The sequence below is a fragment of the Brassica napus genome, chromosome C7 (assembly GCF_020379485.1).
Source record: "Brassica napus cultivar Da-Ae chromosome C7, Da-Ae, whole genome shotgun sequence".
Lineage (NCBI taxonomy): Eukaryota > Viridiplantae > Streptophyta > Magnoliopsida > Brassicales > Brassicaceae > Brassica > Brassica napus.
Window position 1 is genome coordinate 41559085 of NC_063450.1, and position 14091 is coordinate 41573175.

At 34.4% G+C, this 14091-nt stretch overlaps 2 protein-coding genes across 2 annotated transcripts; one reads left to right on the forward strand and one right to left on the reverse strand.

Annotated features, from left to right (window-relative positions):
- Positions 1-6562: 6562 nt before the first annotated feature.
- LOC106408259 (LRR receptor-like serine/threonine-protein kinase RGI2) lies at positions 6563-7943 on the forward strand. Its single transcript, XM_048764264.1, has 2 exons — positions 6563-7175; positions 7675-7943. Exons 1-2 carry the CDS (start codon positions 6563-6565, stop codon positions 7941-7943), a joined length of 882 nt encoding a protein of 293 aa, XP_048620221.1.
- Positions 7944-8168: 225 nt separating this feature from the next.
- LOC106410054 (putative defensin-like protein 80) lies at positions 8169-9021 on the reverse strand. The gene is made up of 2 exons (XM_013850560.3): positions 8640-9021; positions 8169-8429 (listed from the first exon to the last, which is right to left on the reverse strand). The coding sequence occupies exons 1-2, from the start codon at positions 8704-8706 to the stop codon at positions 8248-8250; spliced, it is 249 nt and encodes an 82-aa protein (XP_013706014.1). The 5' UTR covers positions 8707-9021; the 3' UTR covers positions 8169-8247.
- Between the last annotated feature and the right edge of the window lie 5070 nt (positions 9022-14091).

Genomic DNA, 14091 nt, shown 5'->3' on the forward strand with positions numbered 1-14091 from the left:
TTTGGTTTAACGAAGATCAAGAGATGGAGGGAGTCAACAGCTTTGACACCAAACATCTAGTTAACCTAAAATATACAATTACCTTGATAGTATAAACATCGGTCACAGAAAATTGTTTATCTTTTGGCTAATTGATAGGCATTAGTGTAGTAATACACGGAGTTTTACTCTTGAAACGAGGAAGAATCTTAAACGCTTGGCTCAGGTCTCGAATACAAACCATCTTACAATCCTTACTGTATTGACACAAACTATTATGCAAAACCACATTCTTGATCTCAGCAGTAACAACATCTCTTGGTCAATGCACGAATCTTCAGCTTCTTGATCTCAGCAGTAACAACATCTCTTGGAACCATACCTGAAGAACTCTTTGACATTGAAAATCTAGACATTGCCTTAAACTTGAGCTGGAACTCATTAGATGGCTTCATCCCGGCGAGGATCTCAGCTCTTAACCGATTATCCGTGCTGGATATATCGTACAACATGCTTTCAGGCCACCTCTTTTCCCTGTCCGGTCTTAAAAACTTGGTTTCTTTGAACATCTCTCACAACAGATTCTCAGGTTATCTTCCAGACAGTAAAGTGTTCAGACAGATGATAGAAGAAGAGATGAAAGGGAATAATGGACTCTGTTCCAAAGGCTTCAGGTCTTGTTTTGTTAGTAATGGTACACGGTTCAACACGCAGCCGGGTGAAGATTTTGTGCACTCTCAGGGACTCAAGAAAGCCAGCCATTGGGTTGCTAATCTAGCTGTATTCACTACAAGAAAACATATTTTTAGTATTCGTTGTAAATTCGTCGTAAACGACTCGTTACGTTTACGACGAAATATATTCCTCGTAAAGCGCAGGGAAAAGATTCGTCGTAACCGACACGTAAGCATTCGTCGTAAAGCCCACGTAATTATTTCGATGTAAAGCACACGTAAATACTTTCGTTGTAAATCACTCGTAAACATTTCGATGTAAAACCCTTGTAAATATTTCGATGTTAATCACTCGTAAACATTCGATGTAAACTCCATGTAATGTTTACGGGGAGTTTACATCGTTTCTTATTATATTATTATTAATTAGTATATAATAAATTTTAATTTATATTTAATATTCAGAATTTAAAATAATTTAAATTTTAAAACGAAATATGAAATTGAAAAACATATTTTAAAAAGTCATACAATAATATTTAAATTCATAATACAAACAGAAAGAAAAAAAAACTACATATTCTCGAAGTAGTTGGTGGGGTTGCTCGGCTGTTGACGGGTTGGATCGGACTCTTGGGGATCTCGTGGTGGCATTCCAAGAGCGGCTCGTCTCTCACTCAACATTCTCTGCATAACTGGGTTTCCCACGGCCATCACGTCTAGCATATCCTCAAGAGAGTCTAAACGAACCTGCTGGCTATCCATTCGAGCCTTCGTCTGAGCAGTCTCTTCATCCCGTCTCGAAGTGTATGGCGAAGTTGCCCTTGCAACTTCGTTAACAGAGCCTATACCGACTATCCGTCCCTTCTTTTTAGGAGCCACCTATAAAATCAAAACATATATTAATATAGTTAATTATGTTAAAATATTTAAAATAATGTAAACAAAAATTTTAAATTGTACCTCTTCGAAGATTCTGTCGACCTCTTCGGTGGACAATGTGACTGGTAATCCATCGGGAGACTCCTGGGTTAGTTGCGTCTCCCGTTCTTCAATCCGACCATCCACTGTTTGGAAGAGCTTCTCAGATGCAGGATCCACAAAAACTCCGTCGGATGTGGCGTGAGTCATCTTGAATAGGTCAGACAGAGAAGGTAAGACTCCCGTCTTCTTGAACTACAAAAATTTTTTTTAATTAAATATTATAAATTATGTTAATTGAATATTTTAAAATATATATTTAAAACAAAACTTACAGCTTCTAGACGGACTCCTGCATGAGGTTTTTGTCTGGTTCTGTGAAGCATGGGCAAATGACCATCTTTATCCTTCGTCATTCGAGAAGCTGAGCACGAATTGGCCTTTTTGATCGAAGAGGGGTGTTCCCAATAGGCGATGAGGCCATCCCACACATCCGTCGTGAGCTCAGTGGGCTTTCCTTCATACCCGTAGATCTCCCACTTGTCCTTCCAATCAGAGATTGTGTTGCAGAGGCGTATCTTTGCCTTTGCAACGAATTCCGCCTTCACCCTCTCGGTGATTTCCAAAGACCAATGCCACTTTTGCTGAAACATAAATTTTTTTAAAAAATTACAATTAATAATAAATATTAAAAATATATATATATATATATATTTAAAAGTCAAAATTTAATTAAATTTACAAATCTTACCACAAAACATTTAAACCACGTGATCTTAACGTGATTTGGTGTCTTGCTCCAGTTCGGGTATGCCCCGTCGTAGTAACCCTTAATCGTCGCCGAAACGCTCCGGCTAACACGGTTGTTAGCCCCAAACCTGAAAAAAATACACTTTAACCGTTAGAAAATAAAAATTAATTTAATTTTAATGTAATAAAAATTAATAACTTACCAATAAGTTCCTCGGGGTCTATCGGGGTCTAGAACATCCAAACCCTCCCGTCCAGGCTGGGCAAGAAAATCCTCCACCGTATATCTCGCGAAGGGAGCATATGAAGGCACACGCAAATCCGGATGAACTGCACCTTCTGGGACAGGCTCAGGTGCTGCTGCTGGAGGAGGAGGTGGAGGCATCTGCGGTGGAAGAGGAGGACTCGAAAAAACTCTCTGAGAAGTCTGAGAGTCTGGAACTGCATCGGAAGACGATGGACCGGAAGAAGATGTACCGGAACCATCGCCAAACAACTGGGCATAAGTAGGTGCTGTTGGTTTCCTTCTAGGAGCCATCTAAAAAAAATTTAAATAAATTTTATCAATTATGACGACATAATTAAAAAATTATTCCGTTACCTAACTAATCACCTAAACTATAGTATTCCGTCATCTAACTAATCACCTAAACTAATTACCTAACTAATTAATAACCTAAACTAACTTAAAAAAAAAAAGTGAGGAAAGAGAATGTACCTTAGAAGGAGAGGAGAGGAGTTTGGGAGGAATGAACGAGACAACCTCGTCTCGGCGTCTCAATATATAGAAAATGATTTTTTGTAAACGCGACGTAATATTACGATGAAGTTACCAGGCCCACGTTTTTTCATTTACGACGAATTTACCAGGCCCGCGTTTTTCGATTTACGACGAAATTACGTCGAAACGTCGGTTTACGATAAATTTACCAGGCCCACGTTTACGACGAAGTTACCAGGCCCGCGTTTTTTCATTTACGACGAAATTACGTGGAATAGATAACCATTTACGACGATTTTACAACGCTTAACCCTAAACACCGAGAATGAAATCCCTAAACCCCAAAGTCAAATATCATCTAACATCATATCTCTTCTCTACTACTTTGTGCTCTTTCTCCAACTTAAACTCTAAAACCCTAAAACTCCAAATAATTTTTTTAAAACTAAATAAATACATATTATATAAAACAACATTTGTTACACATACATTAGGATGATAAAAAACAATATTTTTTTAAACATACGTTACAATAGAGAAATACAACATTTGTTACATATATTACATCACTCTAAATCGTTTTCGTTCTCATCAATATTACATCACTCTAAATCGTTTTCGTTCTCATCACTATCATTACAATCATCATCGTCGCTTCTCTCGAAATCGTCTTCACGTGCTTCATCTGTCGCATCTTCGGGAATATCTTCATATTGAAAGTTTTGCGGGTCGATCAAAAGGATTTCATCAGTTGGTTGTTCTGATACCTCAACTTCATTGATAGCGTCTTCTTCTTGCAAGGGCGGTTCTTCTCCAGCGACAATGCGTCCACGAGGTGTAATTTTGATAGCAGCTAACCAGTTTATCTCGGAAGTTCGAAGCCGAGGATAAGGAAGGAAGCTAACTTGCTCGGCTTGTGAAGCTAAAATGAAAGGCTCAAATTTGTTGTATCTTCTCCCAAAATTGACATCCACAACACCAAGGTTGTTTTGGCTTGGTAACCCAGATTTGATAGATTTGAAACATAACCATCAGGAAACTTAACTTCTGATGCAAGCCAGTCAAACAAGGTTGTTTTGGCTTCAGATGACAACCGAAAGATGGGAACAGGAACGTTTCCATTGCTCTTGATATGTAACTCACTTCTTGAGCAAATATTAGGTAAGTCCATCCTGGACTTTTTGTTATCTTTTGTCTTCCCAGGGACGTTAAGTAATGTATTCATGATGTTCTCAAAAAAGTTCTTCTCAATATGCATGACATCCAGATTGTGGCGTAAGAGAAGATTCTTCCAATAGGGTAGCTCCCAAAATATACTCTTCTTATGCCAATTGTGAGACACACCATACCCATCAGACATATTTCCAGGAACATGCCAATTTTCTCCTGCTTTAACTGTTTCCTGAGCTCCGTAATAATCAATGTCTGCTTCGATCTGCTGGCCGGTGAGATATGGAGGAGGACCGTCTCTGACAATTTTTTTGTGCCGAAATAATGTCTTATTTCTTCTGTACGGATGGGCAAGTGGAAGAAAGCGACGATGACAATCAAACCAACAACTCTTCCTACCATTCTTCAGTTGAAAAGCATCTGTCGATCCAAGACAATATGGACAAGATAATCTTCCATGTGTTGTCCAGCCAGACAACATCCTATAAGCAGGAAAATCACTTATCGTCCACAGCAGAACTGCTCGCATCGTAAAATTGTTTTTCAGGGAACAATCGTACGTCCTCACCCCTTCTGACCACAATTGCTTTAGCTCTTCTATCAACGGTTGAAGAAAAACATCAAGAGACCGTTTTGGATGCTTCAGCCCATGGATTAATATGGTCAAAAATAGAAATTCTTGTTCCATGCACATATCCGGCGGTAAATTGTACGGCGTAAGAATGACTGGCCGGAAAATAATATTGTCTACCAGACATTCCAAATGGGCTAAATCCATCGGTGGATAACCCAAGATAGACATTCCGAATATTTGTAGCAAAATCTGCGTGTACCTTGTTGAAATGTTTCCACGCTCTTGCGTCTGATGGATGTGTAACCTCACCATCTCTCTGGACATGTTCCGCATGCCACCTCATCGACGCATCAGTCCTCTCAGATTGATATAATCTTTTCAATCTGTCTGTAATTGGTAGGTACCACATCCTTTGGTACGGTACCCTATTCCTCCCACGACCTTGCGGTTTGAATCGTGGTTTTTTGCAGAATCGACACTCTTCTAACTTGTCATCTTCTTTCCAGTAGATCATGTAGTTGTCGATGCAAACATCAATCATCTCCGAAGGCAACCCAAGACTATAAACCAATTTCTGAATCTCATAATAAGATTCAGCAGACACGCTGTCTTCTGGCAAATACTCTTTAAACAACTCCGCCCATGCATCCATGCAATTCTCAGGTAAATTATGATCCGTTTTAATATTCATCATCCTAGCTGCTAGAGACAATTTAGAGATACCTTCTCTACAACCAGTGTAGATTGGTTGATTTGCAGCATCTAGCATTTCATAAAACCTTTTTGCATCCAAATTAGGTTCTTCTACATTTCCAGTTCCATCAGCTATTGTTGTAGTTGTTTCCAAAAATGCATCACTAATCATATCTTGAACCCTTCATGATCTACCATCTGCTCATGATCTTAATGATAATTATATTCATTATGCAAATGATTCGGTTCTTCACTATGATGACCATCCTCAAAATTATTATTACTACTACTAGCTTCATTTCCCCCATAACCCTCTCCATGTTGATACCAAATGTAGTACTGTGGTGTAAATCATCTGTTTACTAAATGCTTCCATACAGTTTCATTACGTGCAAATTTTGAATTCTTGCATTTTCGACAGGGGCAGAACATCTTACCGCTTTCCTGTGTGATCGGTGTACAGCCCGCCTGGTGCATGAATGTCTCTAGCCCGCTCAGAAATGTGTTCGTCACCCTCCCGTCGGAATCTTTGTGCAAACACATCCAACTCCGTAACTCGTAAATACTACCGCCACCGGCCATTTTTTTTCTTAGATTTTTTTTTTGAAATCTTTTTTTTTCTGATTTTTTTTTCAGATTTTTTTTCTCACGTTTCTGTGTTGTGAGGAAGAGAGTTGTGGGAAATGACATATATATAGAGAAATTTTTGAGTTGGGTAGTTGAAATATAACATCGATTTTACAAGGAATATTTTACATGGTTTTAACATAATATTTACAACGACTTTACGACGAAATTAGGTAAGCTAAAGCACATTGAATACACGTTTTCACCTAAATATAACGGTAACATGTTTCGTTGTAATGTCGATGTAATGATTACGACGTATTTCTCAATCCACGTACATTCGTCGTAAACTTACATGGATTTTACGACGAAAACTATTCTAAATTTATATGGCGTTTACGACGAAAGATGGATTCCTCGTAACTGTGTTGTAAACACCATGTAAATTTACGACGAAATATTTTCGTCGTAAATGTTCGTTGTTATGGGCATGTTTTCTTGTAGTGACTAGGCATGTTAGCGGTTTTAAGGGTTAGGCAATTCACTCCGTTTCAGAAACTCAACTTCACGGTTGAACATGTACTCAAGTGTTTGGTAGAAAGTAATGTTATAGGTAAAGGTTGCTCTCGAGTAGTGTACAGAGCAGAAATGCCTAACCAAGAAGTCATCGCAGTGAAAAAGCTCTGGCCAGTGACATCAACAGTTACTAAGACATCAGGAGTTCCAGACTCATTCTCAGCTGAATTCAAGACACTTGGTTCTATCAGACACAAGAACATAGTCAGGTTCTTGGGATGTTGTTGGAACAAGAACACGAGACTTCTTATGTATGATTATATGTCGAATGGGAATTTGGAAAGTTTGCTGCACGAGAGGAGTGGTGAATGTAGCTTAGGATGGGAGGTTAGGTACAGGATTATACTTGTTGAAGCTCAGGGTCTGGCTTACTTACATCATGACTGTGTTCCTCCCATTGTTCATAGAGACATCAAGGCTAATAATATTCTGATTGGTCCTGATTTGGAGCCTTATATTGGAGATTTTGTTCTTGCTAAGCTTGTTGACGATGGAGACTTTGCTCGTTCTTCCAAAAACATTGCTGGTTCCTATGGTTATATAACTCCAGGTACTTTCCACATTTCAATCATATACACTAGATTATTATTAGTAGTATCCGTAGACATTCCGGTTTATTTGTTTGGTTTTCCACATTTCAATCATATGCACATCTCTAGTTAGTAGCAACATATATCAATCACACATAATAGGTTCGCATGACACAGTCTTATAATGCATCTAGTTATCATATCAACTTTGAGTAATAAAATAGCCGTTGATTTTTTTAGAAAACAGTATTATACTTCTTATACTATGCAGAATATGGATATTGATTGAACATAAGAGAGAAAAGTGACGTGTATATAGCTACGGAGTAGTGGTACTAGAGGTACTAATGGGGAAGCAACAGATCGATCCAACAATACAAGACGGACTACACATAGTAGACTGGGTCAAGAAGATGAGAGATATACAAGTAATCGACAAAGGATTGCTAGCGAGACCAGAGTGTGAGGTTGAAGAGATGATGTAGACCCTAGGAGTTGTACTTCTCTGCGTTAACCCAGTGCCTGAAGACAGGCCCACAATGAGAGATGTGGCTGCTATGCTTAGTGAGATACGTCAAGAAAGAGAGGAGTCAACGAAAGGTGTTGAGAATAATGGTTGCTCGGGAAGCTGTAACAACAATGGAGGAGAACGAATATATGATTCTTCACCTTCCTCTGCTGTGCAGCAAACGGCTAAGTATTTGAGAAACAGTAGTAAGAGTTTCTCTGCGTCTGTCTTTGATGTACTCTTCTTTCTACTACTACTTGTAATGCTAGAGCAAATGTGAAATAGATGAGTAATTAAATTTCTTAGGGAACAAGTTTTCTACTTTTAGAGATTGTGGTTATCTTTGACGTTGTGATTACTGTGTTACAAACCAAGAAATAAAAACAGAACAATAATCTGGAATATACTATGTGAAAATGTCTTTTTTGTTTGATCTGAACTATGTTTTTATATCAGTTTCATTATCTGAACGCAACGAAGAAACAAAATGGAAGGTACAGTAGTCTTAGTAAAACTTTAGAGCTTTATTAGTGTTTAATTCATAATATAAAATATCAATTAATTGAGATTGACAAACAACAAAATTAAGGAGGAGGAATATTAAGGGCTTTAGAGGATTTAGGGTTGCAGCAACAAGTTACTCCCTTATAACAGTAGCCTCCAGGATACCCCATGTTACGGCAGAGTGTATTGCAGTCTGGGTCAGCTCCAGCAAAACATAACCCTGGACAAACATCATCATTTAAGTTTGCTCTTGCTTCCGATCCTGTAAAATATTTTTATGTTAATAACCCAAAACCAAGTATACATTATATCAATGCAATTATTTTAGATGCATCATTATAAACCTTTTAAAACCTTTATAAGAAAAATAATGCTTTAAAACTTTCAGAAATTTAGAAATTTAATTGTGAATAATCGTCATATCCTGATAATTATAAGCATGATCAATATTATTTTGTTTTAGTTAACCGACCTGTGATCAAGAACATGACTATTACAGAAACTGCAATGAATGCATATGGAGATCTCCGAACATCCATGGTTTGTTTTTTTAATAAGTTATTTCTATGGTTTCTGTAAAATCCTGTGAATGTTTTTTTGTTTGGATCTCTGGAGTATTCCTAGATATCTGAAGCTCCTTAATTATATAGGATCACTTATGAAATCTTAGTCAAATTTATTTATTACAGGTCAGATTCAAACCTATAACTTTTGGTAGAAAATGAATTAGTATTTGACCTTTTTTAGGCAAGCAAATGAATTAGTATTGAATAAATTTTACTTTTTGTATTAAAAATCTTTATACCTAATATAGTAGGACCGTTATTTATTTATATTTGAATATATGAGCTAATATCAGTCAGGTGTTATAAATAAGTTGATATATATAACTACAGTTCAACAATCACAAAACAAAATAATTTAGGTGTTTACTTTTTATTTTTTACTATAAATATATTTTTGATCAAATTTTTAGGAAAGGAAATAAATATAAAAAATATTTTAATAAATCTATTATAAAAAATTATATTTTACAATATTTATATATTATGATTAATTTAAAACAAAATATATTATCCAAAATGTGAGACTGAAAATGTACAAAAATATTATACTGGCAGAAACCAATTATGAGCCAATTCAAAAATTAATGCAATCAAATATACCTGAAATATAAGAACTCAATCAACCAAATCCTTATATTTAATATTATTCAAAATATTTTGTTTTATTTTCACGAATATAAATTACAAAATGTCTTAGCATCTATAAACAAATGAAACCAAAATATAACAAAATATTACGAGTTAGTTACTTTAAAAATATTTATATCATGTGAAATTTAAAATATTAATAATAAGGTTTTCTTATGAAAATTCAAATTGATCACAATTTTAGTTTTTCCATTTTCTTTCAAAATAATATATATTAAATTATACAAAATATAAAATATATTTTATATAAGAAGATAAAAACCGAACAAAATAAAATAAAAAGCAATATTTTGTGATGAAAGATTTTCATTAATAAATAAAAAGCAATATGCATATATTTTGCCTTTTTTTTTTAAAGCGTGGTTCTTTTTGATATAAATATATGCAAACCAATATACAGAAACTATGCAAATTCTTGAAAAAAAAAATTAGAGATCTAATTAAGATAAACATATTATAATTTAAAAGAATCTTCAATTATTTTATACTTATAAGTTAAAATTAGAGATATAATTAAGATATATTATTATTTAGAATAATCTTCAATTATTTTATTCATGTAATACAAATTATTTTAAACTCATGAACAGTTGAAAACAAAATATTAATAACTTTTATGATTTTCTTTTAAATGTTGATATGTGTGCATGAGCTTTCAATTTTTTTTTGGTTACGTTCACTTATGCAACCCAAATCAAAAAGTTTCTATTTGTTTTCAAATAAGATATATTGAATTACATAATTTTACAAAATATACTATACAAGATAATAAAACAAACAAATACACCTTATGAAATAATCTGATTTTAATCAATTTAGAATAAAATATAATTACATTTCAGTTTATAGGAATAGATACAATCTAATATGAAAAGTATGAAATGATTTTTTATATGAAATTTTTTAATCAATTTCATTAAATGGTAAACTCTTTTCTAATGTTTGACCAAATGTAAAATAGATGAGTAATTAAATTTCGAAGGTAACAAGTTTTCTTCTTCTAAAGATTGTGGGTATCTATGTGATGTTGTGATTAACTCTGTTTCAAAATCAAAAAAGTTTAAACGGAACCAACTAGAATATACTATGTAGAAATGACTCTTTTGTTCAATATGAATTATTTATATATCAATTTCATTATGTGAATGCAACGAAGAAATAAAAAGGAAGGAACATTAGTCTTAGTCAAACTTTTGAGCTTTATTAGTTTTTATTTCATAATTGAGATTAACAAACAATAAAATTAAGGAGGAGGTATATTTAGGGTTTTAGGGGATTTGGGATTGCAGCAACACGTTAATCCTTTACAGAAGCCTCCAGTAAACCCTAAGCTAATGCAGAGTGTATCGCAGTCTGGTACAATATCGGAATGACATACCCCTGGACATTCATCATTTAACCCTGATCTTGCTTCTGATCCTGTAAATATTTTTTTATGTTAGTAACCCAAAGCCCAAGTATACATGCGGTTACTTTAACTGCATTCTTATAAACTTCTGAAATCTTTAAATAAAAATTACATGAGCAAGAATGCTTTGAGATTTTCAGAAAATTAATTTTGCATAATCTTCATATCCTGATAAATATATCTAAGCATGAATATAATTTGGTATCAGTTGTACCTATGATAAGGAACATTACTATGACAGAAACTGCAATGAAAGCATATGGAGATCTCCAAACATCCATGTTTTGTTTTCCTCAATAAATTATTTCTATGGTATCTGTAAAATCTTGAGAATGTTTTTTATTGGATCTTCTGGAGTATTTCAAGATATTTGAAGCTCCTTATATAGGTCCACTTGTAAAATTTTAGTCATATTTATTTATTACATGTCAGATTCAAACCTATACATTTTGGTAGAAAAATGAATTTGTATATAATTATTATTTGGCAAACAAATGAATTACTATACAAGAACTTTGACTTTCGTACTATAAATCTGTATACCTAATATACTATGAACCTTTTAATATTTTAACATATGATCTCATCTTAGTCAGATCTTATAAAATAAAATATTCATCCAATGACAATTTCACGTTATCTAAGATGTATATCTCATATATAAGGAGAAAAGGAAAATTAGTAAGGTTGAAATTATAATAGTCCTATCGAACTAATACTTAAAGCTCTTTTGTACAGCTGATGATGTACATGAAGAGTCTTTAAAAAAAAAACATGAAGAGTCTTGCACTGTAAACATCGAGCTAGTCCCGGGCAAACAAAACAGAACCGAAAAACCGAACTAGAACCAAACCGAATTACCTGAAACCGAAACCGCACCGAAATCCTAAAAGACCCGAATAGTTCATATATTTCTATATCTGAATAACCGAACTATACCGGAACCGAACCAAAAATCGAACGGGTATCCGAATATCCGAAAAAATAAGTATCACCTTTCAATATAAGGTAAAATGTCATCAACCTCACTTGGAAACCGGGTTGGACATGAAGGGTGAAAACATTGTCACCACCAGACCACGGAAACTTTTATGTACTCTATTATATTATACATATATATATATATATATATATATATTGTATTCTATATTAGAATATAGTAAATACTTATAAAACTAGCAATTTAGTGACTTGTACTCTAGTTCGATAGACGAATGTGCAAGTGTGTAACCATTAAATCAAATATTAGATTAACATATTAACTAATATTATATATATTTGATTCAAATATTAAACGGGTACCCGAAATCGAATCGAAACCGAACCGAAATTTCATAAGTACCTATTAAATATAAGAATGATATTCTGGTTCCTATATGAAACCGAACCGAATACCCGAATGCTCACGACTATATCGACTCGTCGTGTGAGCGATGCACATGATCAAAGAGATTACCTTTTTAATAATCTTTGCAGTGCTTTTTTTTTTTGAAACTTTAATCTTTGTAGTGTTGACGAATGTAACAAGCTCATATATATATATAATATTCGATAGAGAATACAAATGTGAATAAATAACTTGGTTTTTCTCGATCATATTATTGTAGAAGAAAGCAGAGTTGGTCCTCGGTTATACGAGTTCAGAGCTGAAATGTTTTTGGTTCCTTTACATAATTAGAGGAATATGAAAATAGCATCTTCATTCTTTTTTTTTTTTTGAACACAAAACTTTCATTAACTTTTCAAACCAAGAGTTAGGTGAGGGCCATAAAACTCTGAACCATACAAAGAGCTTCTTTAGCTAGAGAATCAGTAACAACATTTTGGTTCCTAGGAATCCAAGAGAATGAGACAGAAAAAGTTGGGGAAGATCACAAATTGGCTATGTCTTAAAGCACACCATGGAGCTCCAATATTGGTTCCTTTCGATTTATGGCTTTGATCAGCTGAGAATAGTTGGATTCTAGTCTGCATGGATGTAGTCCGCGAGATCTACAGAATATCAGCGCTTCACGTATGGCGCCACCTTCCGCCATCAGAGGGGAAGCAACATGCCGCATCGTTTCTTCTCGTGGATCTGACTCGATGATGATTGCACTGTCCATCCAAGTCCTGCTTTCTTACCTTCCGCCAGTCAGCATCAGTTCGAATCACTGTTGTCGGCGAAGATGATTGGTAGATCGCAGGTGCGGGAGACGTTTGTGGAGAAGAGCCCTTTTCGTTACTTTGTGTGCGATCCCATTCCTTGGCCGCTTTGATTGCTATGGTGAGAGCTTCTGCAGGTGAATTAGAGCTGCCGCTTAAAACAAATTTGTTGCGCTCCTTCCATATAGTTCAGAGGATCCATGGAAAGAGGGGGATTGATACTATGCCAGTTGGGGGAAGGCAAGGCTTTGCGCACAGAGCAGTCCATCTCGCTTCTAACGCTTATTTTTTTTTTCAGTTTTTACTAGCAAATTGTTAAAGAAAAGGAATATGCATGTCACTGGTTCAAATAAAGAAAAGGCATATGCATGTCGACGTCCGTAGGCTTGGATCGATTACGAATTTTTCTCTATCATCACATCTTAGCATATTCAGTGTCTTTGTGTAGGTGAACCCGACCCCGATGCCGACTACATCTTATCATATTCATCTTGCCAATAGGTTTGAGATTCACCTAGTCTCTTCAATAAGCCTTGCTGATCATGGTTGTTTCAGTGTCAAATCTAGTAAGTTAGGACTTTGTTCTGTCGATCTTGCCAATAGGTTTGAGATTCACCTGGTCTTCCTCAAAATATAACTAAAACAACATAATATATATTAAAAAGACTAAAGACTAAATATATGTTTTCTGTCAATACATTTTTATCAGATTATGACAAACCAAAAAAGTAATTAACATAAACCAATAGTTTTAAGAGAAATTTGCCAAAACAGAACAAAAAAAATAGTATGGTTGTCCCTTTGGTATAATATCATCCTTAAACTACGCGTTTAGTATAATTTTGTTCATAATCCCAAAACTAATCATTGATTAATCAAATTAAACACTAAACAAAATTTAAAAGTTCAATTGAGTTTTAAAAAGTTTAATAAAAGGAAAAAAACGTTTTAAAAACGTTAAAATTGAAAAGTTTAGTTTTTTTTATTAAAAAATTTAATAAAACTAAAAAGTTTACAGACGTTTTAAACTTTTTATAAAAATAAAACTTTGTAAAACGTTTTTATAAAGTTTATTTAATGATTTTACTAAGAACCTTTTATAAAAAATTTAAAAGTTTATCTATATTATTAAAGTATAAGTACCTTTAATAAGTGTT

Bases quoted from the DNA above. Each gene is read 5' to 3' on its own strand.
- LOC106408259 (XM_048764264.1), top strand. From the start codon at position 6,563: ATGTTAGCGGTTTTAAGGGTTAGGCAATTCACTCCGTTTCAGAAACTC. The intron at 7,176-7,674 runs GTACTTTCCACA...GCGTTAACCCAG, and splicing joins CTATGGTTATATAACTCCAG to TGCCTGAAGACAGGCCCACA.
- LOC106410054 (XM_013850560.3), bottom strand. From the start codon at position 8,706: ATGGATGTTCGGAGATCTCCATATGCATTCATTGCAGTTTCTGTAATA. The intron at 8,430-8,639 runs GTCGGTTAACTA...AATATTTTACAG, and splicing joins AGTCATGTTCTTGATCACAG to GATCGGAAGCAAGAGCAAAC.